At 43.0% G+C, this 19,523-nt stretch overlaps 1 protein-coding gene across 1 annotated transcript; it reads right to left on the minus strand.

Moving 5' to 3' along the window:
* Window positions 1–2,807: 2,807 nt before the first annotated feature.
* CHMP4C (charged multivesicular body protein 4C) lies at window positions 2,808–18,325 on the minus strand. The gene is made up of 5 exons (XM_048938727.1): window positions 17,926–18,325; window positions 10,917–11,094; window positions 9,869–9,983; window positions 7,487–7,595; window positions 2,808–5,058 (listed from the first exon to the last, which is right to left on the minus strand). The coding sequence occupies exons 1-5, from the start codon at window positions 18,119–18,121 to the stop codon at window positions 4,994–4,996; spliced, it is 663 nt and encodes a 220-aa protein (XP_048794684.1). The 5' UTR covers window positions 18,122–18,325; the 3' UTR covers window positions 2,808–4,993.
* Window positions 18,326–19,523: the final 1,198 nt, after the last annotated feature.

Here is a 19,523-nt window from a genome sequence, read left to right on the forward strand (position 1 = left end):
CCCCTGCAGCACAGAGGCGATCAGCGTGGGTTTCACCTGTGCATGGGTGCTGTGCCTCATCTGATGAGACACTGACATAATAAATGGGATTCCGGGATCACAGAATCACAGAACTGTAGGGGCTGGAAGGGACCTTTAGCTATCATCTAGATATCCTACCAAAGCAGGCTCCCTAGAACAGGTTGCAGAGGTCAGCTCCCAACACTGGCCAAGTACCATCTAAGGAAAGTTGGTAGGTTCTGGACAACACTTTGTTAAGCCTTTGGCAGCAGTATTTTCGTCTGTTTTGTGGTGTTCAGCACAGTCCTCATGGAAACCTTTACCTCTTTTATCCTTTTTAAGAGCTCCATGGAGATTGTAAGTGCTTGCTGTGTTGTGCTGACTTCTCCTGTGTCTCAAGAGTCATCAAAGTACTCTCCAAAAAAGGAATTTGTCCCCACTTTTTCTCTGAGAGAGGTATTGCATTACTTCTGCTTGGAAAATGAGGAAGAAAGCGATTATATGATTCACCTTAATTGCACAGGAAGCTACTTGGTCTTGTCTTAATGTTACTGCTGATGCCACAGACTTGTCAGCAGGTTAAAATTGGATGTTTCTCTGATCCGGTGAGTCTCCTATCTGCGTACAGGAACTGTGTCTTGGGTTATCCTCATTGGGTTTCAAATGGATCTAAATATCCCCACTAATAAGTTAGCTTGTTCTAGATTTTATGATATTATTTTCCACTAGCTTCATCTGAAACTGAAAAGACATTTCCATTAATGCAGTGGAGACAAAAAGCCTCTGCTCTCTGACCCCCGCAGATTAGTGCTGTTCATCTAGAAGAAATCACAGCTGCTGCAGCTGTTGAGTGGAAGCGCTGAGGATGGCCATGACATGCTGCTAGTTGCTCGATCGCAATTAAAGCAGGCTCGTCAAGTATTGCTCATCCTGCAAGTGCCTAATGGGAGATGGTTGTGCACTGACCTTTCAAGATTGCATCACTGCTTTGTGTGCTTGAAAATAAGTAAAAGAAACCAAAATGCAGTTTAGAAAGCAGTTGTGATATGTGGCAAATGTCCTGCTGGGTCTCACCTCAGATTTCCTGTGACTTTCCTAGTTCTTAGTTACCAGCAAATAGGGGGCATAGTTCACAGTGCAAAGGGTTCCCTCTTTTCTTCTCATTCTGCAGTATGTACAGCTCGGAATCACAGGATGGCCTGGGTTGAAAATGACCACGATGATCATCTAGTCTCAACTCCCCTGCCATGGGCAGGGTAACCAACCACCAGACCAGGCTGCCCAGAGCCACATCCAGCCTGGCCTTGAATGCCTCCAGGGATGGGGCATCCCTTGTGCTGTAGGGATAAGCAGAGGCACCAGGTAATAAATCTGCCCCATTATGGCAGTTATTCTGTATGGTCAGGTAAAGTCTTGTGTTGAGTTTATCTTTTGTGTGTTAATGTAAATTGTTAAGGTAGAAAATTTACATTATAGCTTAGAGGAATAATGCAAGGCTAGTAACATCAATATGCAACTCTTTGAGTTGAGCACAGGGATAAGCAGAAGAGAAAACTCTTCCTGAGTGGAATCTTTAAAAATAAAATCCAACCCATCCATTCAGTGAGATGGTGATGTGCCTCCGCAGGTGTTGCTGCTGCTTATGTGTGCAAGTGGGGCCCAGGCGAGGCAGCCTCTCGTGCAAACCATAATGCTGATGTGTTACGAAGGAGTATTAATCAATGAAAAACTAAAGCTCAACCGTGCTAAAGAAAGATGACGTGCGCAAATGACTTCTTCTACCTTGTGCTCTTGGCATGCTGCTGAGCCCTACTGGCACCCCCTGTGCAATACAGGGATGTTGCAGTTCTGCATTTCTCAGGAGGAGGCCTTCACAGCCTTCACTGCCCAGATGACAAGAGATAGATAGAGGCATCTTGTGACATCTCAAAAGTCAGAGTGCGAGATCTCTCAACAAAAGGACTCTGTTCTGCGCTGGTGAAGCAGATGTTGGCTCAGATTTCAGTTTACCCAGACAAATATGTGCCCCAGACAGCAGACAGCTTATCCGTCTACATAAATACATGTCTTCATTAGTTATCATTTTCTCCCACCATTTTTTTCTTCTGTTCTCTCTGTGATAGAAAGCCCTTTGTGTATCTGGCGCAGCATAAGATCCACAGTCAGGTTAATGCTATTAGAAACCTTTTCTACAATGCCTCGGCCTGCAGTGGGGGATACTCTTCCCTAGGAAGCTCATTTAGTTAAGCACATTTTTTTTCTGGCAGAGCTTCCAAGGCACTGAAAGCTGAAGTTTTAACCCCTAACACGTGAGGTGATCTCTGCCCTGCACATTCAGCTGTTCCTTTAGAAAATTTCTATCTCAGCCATAGGGGAGGCCATTAGTAACAATCCACTTAACCAGTGCATCTGTACGTGGTCTTCTCTGTGTTTTGTTTTAGTTTTTTATTTCCCTGTGTGTTTGTTATAGGGGAAACGGCTGAGCCAAATGCAGCATTTCTTGCAGCACTGTTTCTCATTGCAGCTGTTGTAGCAATGCCAGTGAGGAAGGGCAGCTGGTGAACTCTACGAGGTATTCCCGCACACCTGAGTTAGGGTACCCGAGCTGCTCCAGAGCGCAGCACAGCAGACAGCCCCGCTTTCCGAGCAGGGCTTCCCGGCTGCCCGCCGCTACGAGCGGAAGGAATGACGGCACTGAGCCCGGCCTGCAGCCCGCCGCCGCCGGGCGCTGTGCGCAGAGCTCCGCCTGCAGGCCGTAACGCTCACTGCAGGCGCATTCTGCTCAGCTTCTCCACAAAACACAGCCGCGTTGCTTCATTCGTCTTCACCGCTCTTTCCCCCCATTTTCTTTTTATACCTTCGAGGATTTATTGAATTCGAAGCTGGTGCTGAAGGACCAATATGTCAAAAAATGTTCTCAAAAATGCTCACAATCGCTAAATAGAGTACTGTGTCCTGATGGCAGCGCAAGGAGCACAGGTAAGCTTTTCCCCACCAGGAAAACAATACCCAGCACAATCGTGGCACCAAAATATTTATTTACAAGACATGTATATATTAACTCTTCTTTTTCTTAATCAATATTTTTGTCAAGCTATCCGGGTTTAAAATGTCCACGCCTGTTAAGAAAACAACCTTAAAATAATTAACCAGAGTCACCACCTGCTTCCACAGTCCTCTGATAAAACACGTTCAAGGTAACAGAGAGTGTATTTACAGTAACACGGTGCCAGTACTCACTCTTGCCTGCTGATGTGCTAAACAGCATCTCACAGAGCACAGAGCCAGCTGTCCCAAGCGAAGCACAGGGCTGTGCTGGCACGGCCTGCATTCAGACATCCCAGATGCGTCCCCGAGCCTTGCAGGGCTATGAATCAGCATCCACCAGCACTTTCTGTACCTAAGGCAGAGACTTGCCAGCAGGGGGTTGAAACTAAATGATCATTGTGGTCCTTTTCAACCCAGGCCATTCTGTGATCCTATGAGTTCTGCTTTCGGATGGATGCAAACCAAAAGCAATTCCACTACAGATAATGAAGTACTGAAAAACAGAAATTTTACAAATGTTAGTAATCTTGGGTTTCATTCAAAGAACACAATTTGGAAGGTTCTGAGCACACCAGAATGCCACGTCCAGAAACGCACATTAGCTTGTGCCTAACCCAACATACCACAGTGTGCAGCCTACTGTAGGCTATTAAAGCAAATCACAGGCAAAAGCCCACAGGGTAACTGGTCAGCCTCCTGTTGCTATGGATCTATAGAAAGCAAGCCTCCCACTACTCTCCGAGTGGTTCAATCATCACCAAATTACATCGATTCGAAAAGAAGAAACAAACATCAATGTGACTCTGCTTCCACTTCCCTAGAAACTCCACAGTGTTTTACTACTTCCTTGTGAATTACAGCAAGCTCCTACCATTCAGTCTGATTAAATACAGTTTCTTTGTACAAGCCAGCATATTTAATTGTATTGTATTTTAACAGTGATGTCTCCATATATGTAGTGGGCTAACACTCAGTGGCATCTGTTCCTTACACCAAAAACAACATGTCAACTTTACAAGCAGTTCAGATCAGCAGAAAGGGTTAAAAAGGCATTTTGAATATCACACACTGATACTGCTGCCATTCAGGAACAGAATAAAAATTATCTAGAAATTGTAGAATTTCAACTTGTGAGGATGGGTATTTTCAACCAAAGTAAAGACTCGTCCCAGAAAGCCACGGTGGAAGGAAGGATGTCAGGAAGGCTAAGTCTCTTCTGGCTTTTTTAAAGGATCAGTTTTTAGCAGGGAGCTCCATAATCTTGGACATTGTTATTTTCTCCAGTCATAGGGGAGCTGCCATTTAGCTGAGCTGGAAACAGTTTAAAACACGACTCAAGTTGACCATACAGCTGTGCACAGTATAGTCTTGCTGTCACTTGCCACAGTTAAAACAAACAAACAAAATAGTGAATAGACTATTACAAGATCTACAGAAGAGTCTTCTCTTAATATCTAGAACACCACAAGGTGCCATGGTCCCATGCCCAAATGAATAGCTACTAGCTCTCGGGCTCAAACGAACTCACTGGTCCTGTGTACAAAGCTGTTTGGCTAACAGCCTGAACCACACCACCCCTAGGATGGGGCTTCCATTATTTATCTTTTTAATTGCAGTAATGCATCCGGCTGTGTGTGTGCACAGGTGAGGCATCGAGGTCTCGCAGAACAGCAGGATATAACCTAATAAAAACTGATACTAAAAACAAAACATCTCTGGCCCAGGCTGGAATAAATGTTGAGTTTGGAGGCTTTGGCAATTATTGTTTTCCGTCTGCTTGGTTTAAAACTCATTTTGTAATATGGAAATCAAATAATTCTTAGCAAGATTCACTATTTTTTAAAAGTGTATGAAATACAACCATGCTAAATTGGTAAGTTTATAACAGTATTGTAGCTCTTTACATCTGTACTCTAACATTCCATGTTGGGAAAAGACCGTGCTCTTAGGAAGCCCAGGCTGCTAGCTGCTTCATGTCATCTTCATCCTCCACTCTCTTCCTGGTTGAAACTGCACAAAGAGAAAGGTTAACAATAATCATTAACTAATAATAACAATCAGAAACAATTTAATTTGTGAACATCAGGCCTTGCATACTGCTTTTTAGTTTTAAGATCTTGGGTCACTTTACTGAGAAGAAAGGTAAACATAGGTAATGGTGATGAAGCTGATAGCCTTGGCTCTGTACAGCACTGCTTAGCAGCAGCTACAGACATCGGTGTGTTATCAACGCTGTTTTTCTCCAAACCACTGCATCATACCAGACACTGAAGAAAACAATTCCACCCCTGCTGAAACTAAGACACAGGTACAACTGATGCGTCACACCATTAGCTCACATACAACCCCACTGTTAACAATACAGGTCTCATTTACCTCCTGCTGAAAGTTTCCTACAGAAAACACATTTGACCCCAAAAAGCTCCTACAGTGAGTGAGCAAGCACTGCAACACTGTTTTCTCCCCTCCACTTAAGCAGAAGCAAATGACCTGTCCCTGGCTGGCCTGTGACTACCTTGGAAAGGTGGCTACCTTTCCAAATACTGCTGAAGGGTTCTGCATGCACACATCATGCATGTGTCCTGGCAGTGTTCAAGAGATGTCTGGATGAGGTGCTACATGACATGGTTTAGTAGGTTGTGGTAGAAATGGTGATGGGAGGATGGCTGGACTAGATCATCTTGTAGGTCCTTTCTAACCCGGTGATTCTATGTCCAGTTTCCAAATGGTATCACTACATTTTAATGGGAATTATCATCTATTGAAAGGAAAAAATTTCCTAAGCATGCTTTGCTCGAGTGGCTACTTGGTTAGCTGCTCTGCTCACAGCAGTTAGTAATGCTCAGCTCAGGTCCTACACTCACTTTCTTACTGTTTTTTTAAAGCCCAAACCTCCCATTCTGTTTTCACACCACCCGAATCATAACCTCATTCGGTGACCTTCAAACTGAACAAACAGCCTCCATTCAGTGACCTGCACACTGCATGCTCTACTGCCCAGGTTCAGCCTAGGCTCTCCCCAGCTCTGTGCTGTGTGTGCGTCAGGATTTGCATTACTGGGTGTGCACCAGCCCTGCGTGTTTGTTTTAGTGCAGCCAGTTAGTTCCTGCCTTACTGCTGGGAGCTACCATCACAGAAGAGATCCTGAGTACCACTTCTAAAGATTCAAGCTGGGAGAAGGACACAGAAGACCAACAGGTCAAACTCCTACTCTGCAGGTGCCACTGGCTTACTGTTCAGCAGGGGAAGGTCATAGTGTCTTGCTCCACCCCACTTCCTCTACCTCTAACATCATGCATGTCCAACTAGAAGCAGCATAGAACCATTAATTGCTTTGTTCTTATTTCTTTGTAAAAGTAAGCATACAGTTACAAAATAGATTAGCCAGTTTTGCAAAAGCGACTAATTTTTCCCAAAGCAGCCATTTAGAAAGATGAAGTAGCAAATCTGGGATAATGAGAATCACATGAAGACGGTGTGGGTTCAAATAAAACACTCAGTTGGCACAGCTGGATCTGGAAAAGGAGATATGAACAAGCCAGAAATGCCGAGACTACAATCTGCACTGACTTTGCCTAAATCCATTTTCTTCCTGGCTTTTCCTCCATTTAACATAAGGAGATGAGACCACGGTTCCAGCTGGAACATTTTCAATTGCTTTTCAGGGATTTAAGTGTCACTTGCCAAAACACACAAGTCTTCAGAATGAGCTGACCTAGGTACCCCATTCTGCAGAGAATGCACCACACAGCTGTGTCATGAGTGTTATTCTTGCCTCTGATTATCTATTTTCTTTTTACTAGCACCAATACACAGCAAGTCTTACAGCTCCTAGAGAACAGGGACACAGTGAAAGATACAGTTAACAGTTGTCTGTCCCAAGCTTAATTCAAAACAAACACAGCATAACTACAGAAAAACAAGAGTACTGCTTAATGTTCCAGAGAGAGAAACCAAAGGCATGACAATGTTTCTTTCAATTTGCACGCCTTGCTACCTCTTGCATTTCTAATTACAGTATCAGTGGCAAATACCAAACCACTAACCTGAAAAACTGAATTTTTGTGATGCAAATGTTTTGTATCTAGGTCAGACTCTAATTAAAAAAGATTGATTATTTCACTGCCATGAGAAAAAAAATAAATCTTCCCATTCTCTGGTGATTTCACTATATTTCAGCAGGAGATGCACCAGGAGACGTGAAAGGTCAAGTTCCCTGAATTTGCCTCTTCAGATCTATAGAGATTTTGGTCCTAAGTGCTCTCACAAATCAAACTAGAATTCCTTTTTCTAATAAACTATGCAAAAATAGGTAAGGAATTTACAATGCTTTAGAAAACGAAGCAGAGTTAAATACATATCTGTGATTTTCTCACACTCTTTGACACACAGCATGGCTTAATTATGAGAAACCTAAAATGGCAAGCAAGCAGTTTACCGGGGCGAGAAGGTAGCGATGTGGATGGAACACTTGGCAGCCTGACATCTCGCATTCTCTTGTTCATTTCTTCTTGCTCCAGTTCTTCTAATTCTGCCATCAACTCATCCTAAATTCAAGGAGAACATTAACAAATTCATTGTCCTGACAGTGATCTCAGACATGGGCACTTGTAACCACCGTAAAGCAAAGTATGACTGAAATAACAGTTTATGCTTGATAAAGAAAGATTATCAAGTAGTGTACTGCAAGTATCATTTTCATAACTGTGAATACAATAACCTTCACTGAAAGCTCAAATAAGGACGATGGAAGTTAGAAACAGGTCAAAGTATAAAACTAGAAACAAAAAAGGCCAGTGTACTATTCGTGACGAAAAGGCAAACGGAGAGAAAAAAGTCCAAATGCCTTCATCAGATTTGTTCCAAATCTACAGACTGCGCAGTTCTAACAGATTCTAATTTCAATGTGCATCTTCTCACATTTTAAAGACCAAACAGTTTCCATTGGTTATAAGACAGACTGTCATTAATTGTTGTGCTTCCATCCTTTTATGCTAGGCCCAGGATTATGTGTGATTTCAAAGCAGCACTGGGATGAGAGTTGTTCTCCTGGGTCTTGTTACTCACTCTTGAGGCACACCACACCTTTGGGCTGCAGAAGTTAATTTGGGCAGATAGTCTCATCTACAAGCATAATATTAAAAATAAAAAGGCTTCATGCTTTTTAAAAAGCTTATTCCTTGGATTCTACTCAGCTATGGTAGGACCTTGTTTTGCACTCTTCCTCATACATTCAGTGTCATGCCAGGGAGAAATAACCCTTATGTTTACGTGTCTATTTTGAGCATCACAAATTACATGTTTCAGTGGTATGCATGTGAAGAGGAAATCCAAGTGCGTGGTCAAAATGTCCTTCAAATGAAAAGAAAAAATGAAATCTCCTCCTCCAGCATAAATCCTTCAAAAACCTAGTGATTAAGCCACTGATTCTAGCACTCTTAAGCTGAAGTAGCATGCAAACCAGATTTCCCAACGACTGAACAAGTGCTGTAAATATTAGGCTCCTATGCAAAAGCAGTGCTGCTACAATGATGCCTCACGTGACTGACAGTGGCTTATTTTCCCAAAACAGGAAACACTCATTAACTCAGACCAGCATCTCAGGAAATTTTGGGTCAATCTGCACTACATCTAATGAGTCTAGACCCCTGAAAGTTAAGCACTGATGAAAACTGAGTGATCCTATACAGCTGCATGGGATGGCAGTATGTTTTCCAGTTGACTGGAGCCCAGTTTACGTCAGCCAAATCCCATTCTCTACACCAATATTAATGATTTAGATTCAAAGTGGAAAAACAGGAAATAAGATAATGGAGAGAGAAAAAAAATACAGAGAATCACTGCCATTTTCAAAAACTCATGGAAAAAAATAACTTCTGAATGAAAAAGCAAAAATAAATTAATTAAGCAAATACGATTTAGCACATGTATTTTTCTCTGCTGTCCATTTGGGTACGTAGGAATTAATTAACTGGAAGGGTGGGAGTTGCTTGATTCTTTAAGAGATTATTCAAATGATTCCGAGTGCTTGGCCATCTTAACACAAAGTAGCACAATTAGTTTGATTTTGTATTTTAACTCAGGCTGGTGTCCAGCTGTACATCCCACAGTTTGCACAAAGCACACTCAACCTCTCAGCAGTAAGGACCTCCTCACACACAACGGTCAAATCCAACCATTGGATGAAAGCTACTGCAACAAAGTTTCAGAAGTTAGAGTTTCCTGGAAGGTGCCTGGGAAGAGAGCTCCAGAGGAGAACCCTCACTGCCTGCAACAGGAATTACTTCTACATTTTTTTTCTACAATAGAAAATCCAGAAAATAATGGCAGGACCAGCATCTACGAGCACCAAAACAATACAGTATCTTAAAATGTGGCCCAGGTATGCAAAAATTGGGAGCAGTAGGCTGTTCATGGTGCAGTGACAGCAAAATGCATTTTGTTAAATGGATGCCTGTTTGGAGCACAACAAATTATACCTTCCAGTATCCATTTAGAGCAGTACAAATTACATGTTTAAGCATGCTTTAGTGACCTTCTCCTTCTATGGTGCAACTGAGAATGCTACAATTGAAAATAACAACTATGGCTCTGGGTTTGAAACTTTCTTTTTCTTAGTCCATATTTTCATTATTTCCATGTTTCTTATTTCTCCAAAGATCTAAGTAAACATAAGATGTCGTAGATAGGATAAGCTAAGAGCCACGGAACTTCATGTCCTCACCTTTTGAGAAATAAAACACTGGAACAAACCACTGTACCACAAAACAACTATGGAGTGATTTTACAGCCAAAACTCAGTTCTTAGTAGAATACTGACCTCATCAAACTCATCACCAAACGCAGCTCTGTTTGAGATAGCTTCTGAAATTTCCTGAGCAACATCTTGCTGCTCAGTGATATCTTGCATCAAGTCATCAATTTTGTTCAAGTCCCTGCAACGTAACAGAGAGCAGTTTTTAGAGACACATTATTCAAATTGTGCAGAAGGGACTCGGAAACACCTGAAGAGACCCCAGTTTACTTCTGTTTAAGCAGAAGAACTCACATGGAGTAATTTCCCTTACTTGAACCTTACTGTTTCCTGGCAAGTTTTAGTGTGTTTTACTCAGTCCAATTCCTTCCACTGTGGCATAACAACACAAGTCATTCTGCAGCAGCCTTTGCTTCCCCTCTCTCTGTTTCTCATACATCCATCAGCCAACAGCTACAATCACTGGGCAGAGCACATCTCCTTCCTGAGGTCAGCATCTTTATAGATGGATCTTTTTTGATGTTAAACATTCACCAGAACTGGAGGAAACTTAGAAGGACCGCACTTGGAAGTTTCCCTTTATTGTTAACTTCATTATTGTTTTGGTTCCTGTTTACTTTTGCCAGAACAACCTTTCTGATATAACTCTTTATTCAGGCAGGAAGACACCTCATGAAACAACATAGGCCATATAAAAGTATTACACACACAAAAAGAAAAAAATACTCTATCTTTTATTCAAGCCTAACTAGTACTTTGAACCACACAGTCCAGCTTAGAGACTTTGAGGAAGAGCATCCACTTAGTTGAAGAAATCCAGTTTTATTGTGGAAAACTTGAGGGCAGCAACAGGTCTCTGCTGCCAAGGCATGTTTACAAAAAAAAAGTGCCACCTGGGTCTCTTCAGTTAGCTGGACTTCCACTTAAACTTGCTGCTAAGAAAAGATATTTTTCTGCCAAATTTAACACAACAGCACCAACAGCATTCCTGACATTAAATGCTTCAACCAAAATGAAGTCAAAAACTGAATGACTGGATACAACAGACCATAGCAATGATATAGTTTAAAAGTTGTTACCAAGCTCCTTTTGAAAGCTAGTAGAAGTGACTTACATATTTTCATGCACTTTTTTCATAGCTTGTGCAGCATAACCCATATTCTTGAGCACTTCTGTGTTCGTGTGCGAATTTTCCAGTGCCTCTCTCTGGAACTCAATGGTTGAGAGCGTCCCATCAATTTGACTCAGCTGCTTCTCATACCTCTTTTTTCTCTTCAGTGCTTGTAAAGCAGCTGGAATGCAGAGAGGCACAGTACATTGTGTATTTTCACAGCAAAACACAAGGACAAGCAGTTCAGTAAGAGTTTGACCAGAAGAAGTCACAGTTCTCACCCTCCTACCTTACTAGCAGAGAGGCAAACTTTGACCACAGTAGATCAGCAGTCTGTTTATCACCAACATGCTGTTGCATGGACATGCTGGGAAGCCTCTTTTAGGTTAAATCCTTTTAGAACAGGCAAGAGCAGCATCCTCCTCTACTACAGAAGATCTTGAATTCCATCATGTGCATGTGGAGAAAATGGGGAAGATAGGGATGAAAGAGAAAAACATCGAAGAGAAATCAGAAAGTAGGAAATGAGAAAGAAGAGATTTCAAAACCTAAGGAAAAAACAAGGAAGACAGAGCAAGAAGATCTGGCATCACGGCCACCTCTGCATCAAAGGTTTGTCTCAGCAGCAGAAAGAGTCAAGTGTAATGGCAAGTCCAAATGACCTAACCTTAGCTCAGAGGGAGGATTCACACTTCTTGGCTTTCAGCTGTATCTTCTGTTCCTTGTAGTCAGCAAGGAACATACATTTAGCACTCAGAACTTGAAAATATATAGAAGATATAAGGCTTCTGTGGACAAGACCACACTTAAATCCAGCACCTAATTATCTCTTTAAATCAGGGAGATTACTGTTCTGTAAGCAGCGTACTTTGCCCAGAGTAAATCATTACCAGCATAAATGCACATGACAGAAGGAGAAAAGGGCTTTCACTCAGTTTCTGGGTGTGGAACACACAGTCTTGCCACAACCATTTCCTGACCGCTATTCTTTCCAAACTCTACATGTGCCAGGCAAGATAAAGCATACAAAAGAGACTGCATTGTGACTTTAAAAAAAAAGAGACAGACTATTGCTTTTTCAAAGCCAGTTAATAGCTGTGTCTTTTTTCCTGTTATATTTAATTTTTTAATCATGTTCAGAGCCAGCAAGCAACTGCAGTTCCCAGTCAGTGGAAAAAAGCAATTACTGTTGGTGTTCTGTTTAAGCGATTGCTTGTGTGAAAAACAATTAATCTAGACACTGGGGAATCCAGTTCTCCAAATAGAGCAAGCATACCCTAAAATATCTATTTACTGCTTTACTGACAAGTGCTGGAATCAACATGGTCAAAATTGCCATCATTAGCTGCACAAGGACAAGCATTCACACAGACTGTGAAATACACTGTCTTTGGAATCTACAGAAAAGTGTATGAGGACAGCAAACCACAATCAAAATAGATTAACTCAGTATTTAAATTCAGCATTTACCCAGCTTTTGGGACACAGTCTGAAGCTTTGCAGTCCCAAGCATGAATATAGGTTGGGCAACAAGTGGACTGAAAGCAGCCCTGCAAAGGAGGATGTGGGGGTATTGGTGGATGAAAAACTGAACAAGAGCCAGCAGAGTGTGCTTGCAGCTCAGAAAGACAACTGCTTTCTGGGCTACATCAGAAGAGGGGTGGCCAGCAGGGGAACAGAAGCATTGTCCCCTTCTACTCTATCCTTGTGAGGCCCCACCTGCAGTACTGCATTCAGGTCAGAGGCACCCATTCTAAAAAGGAGATGGAGCTTTTGGAGAGAATCCAGAGGAAGTCACAAGGATGATCAGAGGGCTGGAGCACCTGTCCTATGAAGACAGACTGAGAGAGTTGGGAGCTTTCAGTCTGGAGAAGAAAAGGCTTCAGGGAGACCTTAGAGTGGCTTGTCAATGACTTACAGAGCAAAGGTTATACTAGCAAATCAATTCACACTCTTTTCTTATCAACCCAGGTGTAACATATGCCCTTAATTGCAGGGTTCTGTAATTATAGCCCCTACAGATAAAACAGATAAAACGAGAATTTCATTGTTACCTGAAATCTGTTTTTTCTGTTTTACAGATTATAATTAAATTTACTTTTAAGTGATTTTCCACTGCACACACAAGCATTTTGCAATCTGTGTACCAATTCTTGCAAGCACAATATTTAAATGCTTCACAGAAATGCTACGCATAATAAACTGAAATGTAATTTCTATTAATAAAAAAAAAAAAAAAAAAGAAAAAGAAAAAGAAAAATTGAAGAGAACATCAACTTACTTTACTGAAGCTCTAAGAATGACACTGAAAGAGAGCGTTGCCCATTTCCAAGATTTCAGAAAAGGAAAGACAGCCAGGTAGGATGAGTCTAAGTAGGGGCAGAGTCTGAGGAAGAAGCGTAATACCAGTTTAACAAGGAACAAGTGGAGGTCTTCACCAGGACAAAGAGAAAGCAGTCTCAGATGCTCTGTTTTGCTCCAGTGAAGCAGATTCAACTCCTGCATTTCATAATGGAGTGCTTAGCAATTCCTTGTAGTTTACCAGCTGTGTTGTGCTCTACTTCAAGTCCAACAAGTAGGACACAGCTTAGTAGGATTAGGAACCACTGTTTTTAATTTGAGTTTTTATTCTATTTTCCAATTCAGTGATTGGAACAGCAACAGACTATTACATCAGTGTAGGTGTGCATGTTGAAGAACCACTGTTATTTACACACAGACGCTTTTCCAGCATCGTGCTAAGCTGATGCTTTAGTAAGGAAGAAGAAATGACCAAAATTGGCCATTTCTGGCAACAGTAATAGTAATTCTGACCACACTGAATATCCAGGTTTCTAAAGTAAAGAACACAAACAGTGGCACAGTCGTGGCACTTTCATCACAGTCTCATGATAGATCAGAATTCAAAATTATCACTGTGATTTCTCATTTCATCTACAAGCCCTCCACCAATCAGTACAGGAATTGGTAATCTCATATTCTGAAGTAAAATTGAGAACATCATTTAATAAGCTTTAAAATTCCCTGGGGAAAAGTGGTTATGTCTTCAGAAGACGTAACACCACTGTGAAAACACTGGATCTCATTCTTGGCTAAGGTTCACAAAAACTCCATGTCCCATAAGGGACTGATGGATTACAGAATCTGAGCTCAAACTAGGAACACAGAGATGAAATGCTGCTGAGGCCGTAAAAATCACACCACTTCAAGATTATTATCAGCACTCTTCATCTTTTAAATCCTATGAGGAAAGCCACAAACAGTTACAACTGAGGCAATAATTCGGTAACAATAAGGCACTTGACTCATTATAACCACTCCAGCTGACAGCAAGATACTTTGAATGTGACCAAAAAGAGCAGAGAACAATGGCTGTAAGTCACAAAACAAAGACACACTTAAAAGTTTCCTCTTCTCTCCCTGCCACAAACCTTCAGTCCCTACCTGTCACACACCCTGTCACACACTGCAGGGATGATGGCCCAGCCCCTGCCAGCATGCAACTGCCGCATTGCTCTCTAGTTTCAACAGCATTCTGGCTACAAGTAGCTCCTTGGAAAGGAATGCTACATGGCTACACGAACATTGCCCAAATGTACCACACAAGGTACTTAGCAGCATCCACTCATATAAGCCTACCTGTTATTCTGACCTTCTTCACAGGGTTTGTTCTCAGTAGTATATGGCTCTCTAGGTTAAGCTTTATTCCTATTCTGGATATAGAGAAAAAGAAAAAAAATGAAGAAGGAAAAAAAAAAAAAAAAAAAAAAAGAGGTATGGCTTCTTTCTATGTACTTCTAACTCATTTCTTTTCATTTATCTGTATTTTAGGATCTGTGGTAGACTTCAGGCTGAAACAAAGTTATTTTCACAGGCACTGACACACTTCAGAAAACCCTTTTCCTTCTAAATGGACTTCTCAGGAAGCAAAACAGAAATAAAAGACTTGCATGTCTGTGAAGCTATGAGACAGGAGAGGTGAAGGTCAGAGGCATAAGGATTACTATTAGAGCAAATAAGCAGTAACAATAAAGCAGCTTTTGAAGAACAGAACACAAACGTTTCCCAGGACTACCCTAGGGGAACATTTTCTTGTACTCTGTGCTTATTCATACATTCAGCATTGCTGATAAACTTGCTTTAAACACATAAACAAAGAGTCCTGGTCATCATTCCATCACTCAGTTAACAGTGGAGGCAGTAGCCCTCCACATGCTAAAAGAATACCCAATATGAAGGTGGGAAGTTTCAGGTGAAAAAGCTTCTCTGTGGTGAGCTGTATTGGATCCTAACCCACGATCATAAAGAAACTGGGTGTTGTCATGGCTAACCCGGACATGATGAGCCAAAGAAGCACACAGAAAACACATCTTGCACCTCTCCAGCACTACCCCAATTTCTCAACTTGAACCTCATGAATTCTGACACTTTGAATCATTTTCTGTCCTTTAAATTTTGCTGCGTGACCTTCAGAATATTGAAGATGAAGAGTCAGTGTGCTGCTGTGAGGAAGACTGTTGGGGAAGATTTTGGAGCTGTGTAATGATTGAAACATCAAGAGATACTCTAGAAAATAAAGCAAGAGAAATCAAAAAAATCCTAAGTTATGATCTGATAACACATCAGATGATATGATATCATCTGGTGGTGAGACATTTGAAGGCAATGCGAATTGTACGAATAAATACTGCTCATCATGACATAATCTCTCCAAGGGAAATTCTAGCACACACTGCTGTTCAGAGAACCCTGTGATAGTCTAGCTGCAGTAAAATGTTACCATTAGGTAACATGGCAAATGTATCATCCCCAAAGCACAGCTAATTTCAAATTCAATACAGGAACTGCAGAGATGTAGACTTCATAAAGGAGATGCCAAATATATTTAGCTGACACTTTGGATCTGTTTACATAGCTAACATGTTACAGCTTTAAGGCAAATTAAATCTTCTGATGTCAAATGAACCCATCCAAGACTCAGACTCATCTGAACTCGTGAAAAATTGCTGGCTCCTGAATATGATCTCACTTGTGTCAGTAAAACTGACTCACACTCATAAGCGTAAAAATCAAATGAGATCATACTAACTTGGAGCACTGTCCGTACCTGGATAAATCCTGCTTCATCCCAGACACTCCTGTTTTAAGCTCCACAGGTGCAATTACGAAAAGAACACATCAAGCTACCCACCAGCTCCTTTTGAAATATTTGCTTTAACAAGGCATTGTAGATTCCAACTTTTATTCTCTCGTTCACACTCTGTGTTTACACAGCCCTACTATAGGCGCAGTCTAGCACAGATTTCCTCCGTAATATAGCACAGGGAGCAGTTAGTGTTGTTATACACTAATGAACTGTGATAAAAACTAGCACAAACGTCACATCAAATGAGGGATATTCTTGGGGAACTAAGCTTACTCAGGCTGTCAAATTCAATCGTTGTGGCACAGTGAGGTGAGTTTCTCTTATTTCTCATGACTGCAGTTTCACCACCTCCTTTTGGCTTTAGAACCATTTTTTACACTAAAAAAATCCTTCTCTGTACTTCTTGCCCTACTTTCTCTTTAATGACCTTAACTGTGGGTTACTAAGGAAACCACAAGAAAGATCAAAGGGAGTTACTTCTGACCACAATTAGTTCAAAATCCAGTTTGCAATAAGACTTCACATACACCTGCATAGATAAAACCAGAAGGATTGCACGCTGAGTGCAGCAGAGGAAACAAACACCTGGGAGAGAAGCTTCACAAGCCTAATGCCACATGTGTTAAGCATAAGGCAATGGGTTGACTAACAGCCGGAACCCACATAAACCAGTCAGGTTGCAGAAGCAGATCCGCCTTCTCCCAGTAGTGAGTAATTGCCTCTGCACCATTCCCTCCTTTGCAGGTGCCCAAGCTCTTCTGCAGCTGTGGAGCCAGAGAAACTTAACCTAGCCTGGGCAAAAACAATCTAGCTGAAAAACTAAGACATTTTATAGCTGCTGTCTGGAACACACCCTTCAGGAAGCTCTAACAACAAAAGGATGGGAGAAGTGTGAGGCAGGACTGAGGCAGGAAACTGCAGTAATGGCAGCTTAAAGTGTAGGCATAGCACGAAGTTCTATAGCAACATGTCTAGGTCTTGGTAGGAATTGCTACAGGCATAGGAATGAGCCTGTTTCCTTGTGTCAGCCCCACTGCTCTTGCACAGTGACCTATTCCTGGGAGCTATCTGTTCACTGTGTCCCACAATGTGACTTTGCAGCCAGATTCCCTCCCTGAAGAGCCAGCTCCAGTTGAAGGCAGGGAAGTCTGTAAGAACGCTCTTAAGATATCTGGAACATGACAACCCTCAATGTGACATCCTTGAAAGCTCACATGCCACAGGCAGACAGATTCAGCTGCTGGGCTGGCGTTGGTCCCTTAAAATCTGACCAATTCCTACCAATGTTTTCTAATCCTAACTAAATACTTCCTGCTAACAACTATTAAGTGCTAAAGTATTACAAATACATTAAGGGGATAATCAAAACACTCCTCACAAGCTCTAAATTATATGCCATTAACTTTTTAAATTATCCAGCAACAGAAGGAGCAGGTGAAAGAACTACTCTTTTGTTACATTGTGAATCATTGATTCAGAACATTCTGCCTCTGTTTGGAAGCATTTAAGAAAAAATAAGTCTTGGAGTAGACAATCAGGAATCCAGGCAACTTCAAGAGGTAATTATCTCGTTTCTCAAAGGTCTGCGTGTCCCTGTGGTCCCAACCATTTGCTTCCCAGAGACGACAGCACTGATGTAAGCAGAATCCTGATCTTACTTATTACCGTCCACAGGACTACAGGCACAAAACTAGTTAAGAATGAAGCATCCTCTTATCGGTCCGCCATAATGACTCCACAATGCACCAAACACAAATGGATACCAAAGCCACCACAGCGGCCAACTGCAGGAACCTGGCCATTTAAAGACACACAACCCACTCAGGTCGCCACTTAAAGGTTCTCCCGAGCAGACACGGGGCTCACCTCGCTTGTTCTTGGTGCCGTGCTGCCGAGCCAGCGCCAGCTCCCGTTCAATCCTGGTCTCCAAGTACTCCTGCTTCTTGCTGAGCATCTCCTCCGTCTCCCGCAGCCGGGCCAGGGCCTCCTGCGGCGAGGGCCCCCCACGGCCCTTGGAGGCCGCGGAGCCGCCCCCCTTGAAGAACCTGGAGATCTTGCTCATCGTGGCGTCGGAAGGCTCTGCCCGGGCCGGGCCGCCTCAGAGGCGCGATGGCACTTCCCGGGCCGCGGTACGGCACCTGGCGGCGGGGCGGGCCGGGCCGGCCTCACCTCCCGCCCCCGGATCGCGCGTACCCCCCGAGCGGCGAGAGGGCGGCGAGCTCCGAGGGCAGCACCGGCGTTCACGGGCGGCGGGCGGGCGGCGCCGGGCGGGACAGAGGGCGGTGGGGAGGCGGGCAGCTGCCCTGCGGACGTGGGGCGGCGGCGGGAGCGGCGACGGGGAGGCTCCTACCGAAGGAACGCTCCTGGCGCGTTTCTCTGCCCTGCCCCACCTTCGGCTGAGCTCTCACGGCGTGCTTTGGTTGTAATGCAGGAAGCGCAGTCCTGTTTTGAGATGACCGGACATCGAAAGTTTAGGGATAGCTCTACAGCTTGCGTTTCCCTCCAGTTTCAGGATCATAAAGGCTGGAAAAGACCTCAAAGATCATCTAGTCCAACTGTCAACCCATCCCCACCATACCACTAAACTAAGTCCCCTCTGTGCCACATCTCCACATTTCCTAACACAGCCAGGGATGCTGACTCTATCTCCTCCCTGGGCAGCCTGTGCCAGTGCCTCTCCACTCCTTCTGAAAAGAAGTGTTTCCAAATATCCAACCTGAATCACCCCTCACATGACTTGAGGCCATTCCCCCTCATCCTATCACTGTTACCTGGGAGAAGAGGCCAACCCCCACCTCCCCACAACCTCCTTTAAGGCAGTTGTAGAGGGCAATATGATCTCACCCGAGCCTCTTCTTCTTCAGACCAAACAATCCTGTTCCCTCAGCTGCTCCCCATAGGACTTGTGCTCCAGACACACCATGACAGAATCACACAATTGTAGGGATTGGAAGAGACCTCTGGAGATCATCTAGTCCAACCAACCCCCCTCCCAAAGCATGTTCCCTACAGTAGGTCACAAAAGAAAGTGTTCAGACCAGTCTTGAATATCTCCAGGGAATACACCACAACATCTCTGGGCTGGCGTTCCAGTGCTGTCACACTGATACTAAAGAAGTTCTATATTCTGTTTGTACAGAACTTCCTGTGCTCCAGTTTCTGCCCATTGCCCCATGTTCCACAGCTGCTCTCCATCAAAATGAGTCCACTCTCATGGACTTGACTCTCACATATTTATGAAATGATGAGTTCCCCTCTCAGCATTCTCCAGACTGAAATGTCTCAGGTCTCTCAGCCTTTCCTTGTACAGAGGCTTTGTTGCCTTTCATAGGACACACTCCATGGCCTCAATGTCTTTCTTCTAGTAAGTCTCATACTGCAAGGAGTGTTTTCAGAGGAACAATCACCTCACTAACAATGCCAACCAGCCATGAATGTGCCAGCACCTGATGTGTGATGTCAGT

Source organism: Lagopus muta, chromosome 3 (genome assembly GCF_023343835.1).
Source record: "Lagopus muta isolate bLagMut1 chromosome 3, bLagMut1 primary, whole genome shotgun sequence".
NCBI classification, from domain to species: Eukaryota; Metazoa; Chordata; class Aves; order Galliformes; family Phasianidae; genus Lagopus; species Lagopus muta.

What these genes read in the sequence shown, in the direction of transcription:
- CHMP4C (XM_048938727.1), bottom strand. Translation starts at nt 18,121, where the DNA reads ATGAGCAAGATCTCCAGGTTCTTCAAGGGGGGCGGCTCCGCGGCCTCC. An exon ending in TTGGTGATGAGTTTGATGAG is followed by an intron (nt 7,596 to 9,868) that starts GTCAGTATTCTA and finishes CCTTGAATTTAG; the next exon opens with GATGAGTTGATGGCAGAATT. An exon ending in ATCGCTACCTTCTCGCCCCG is followed by an intron (nt 5,059 to 7,486) that starts GTAAACTGCTTG and finishes CTCTTTGTGCAG; the next exon opens with TTTCAACCAGGAAGAGAGTG.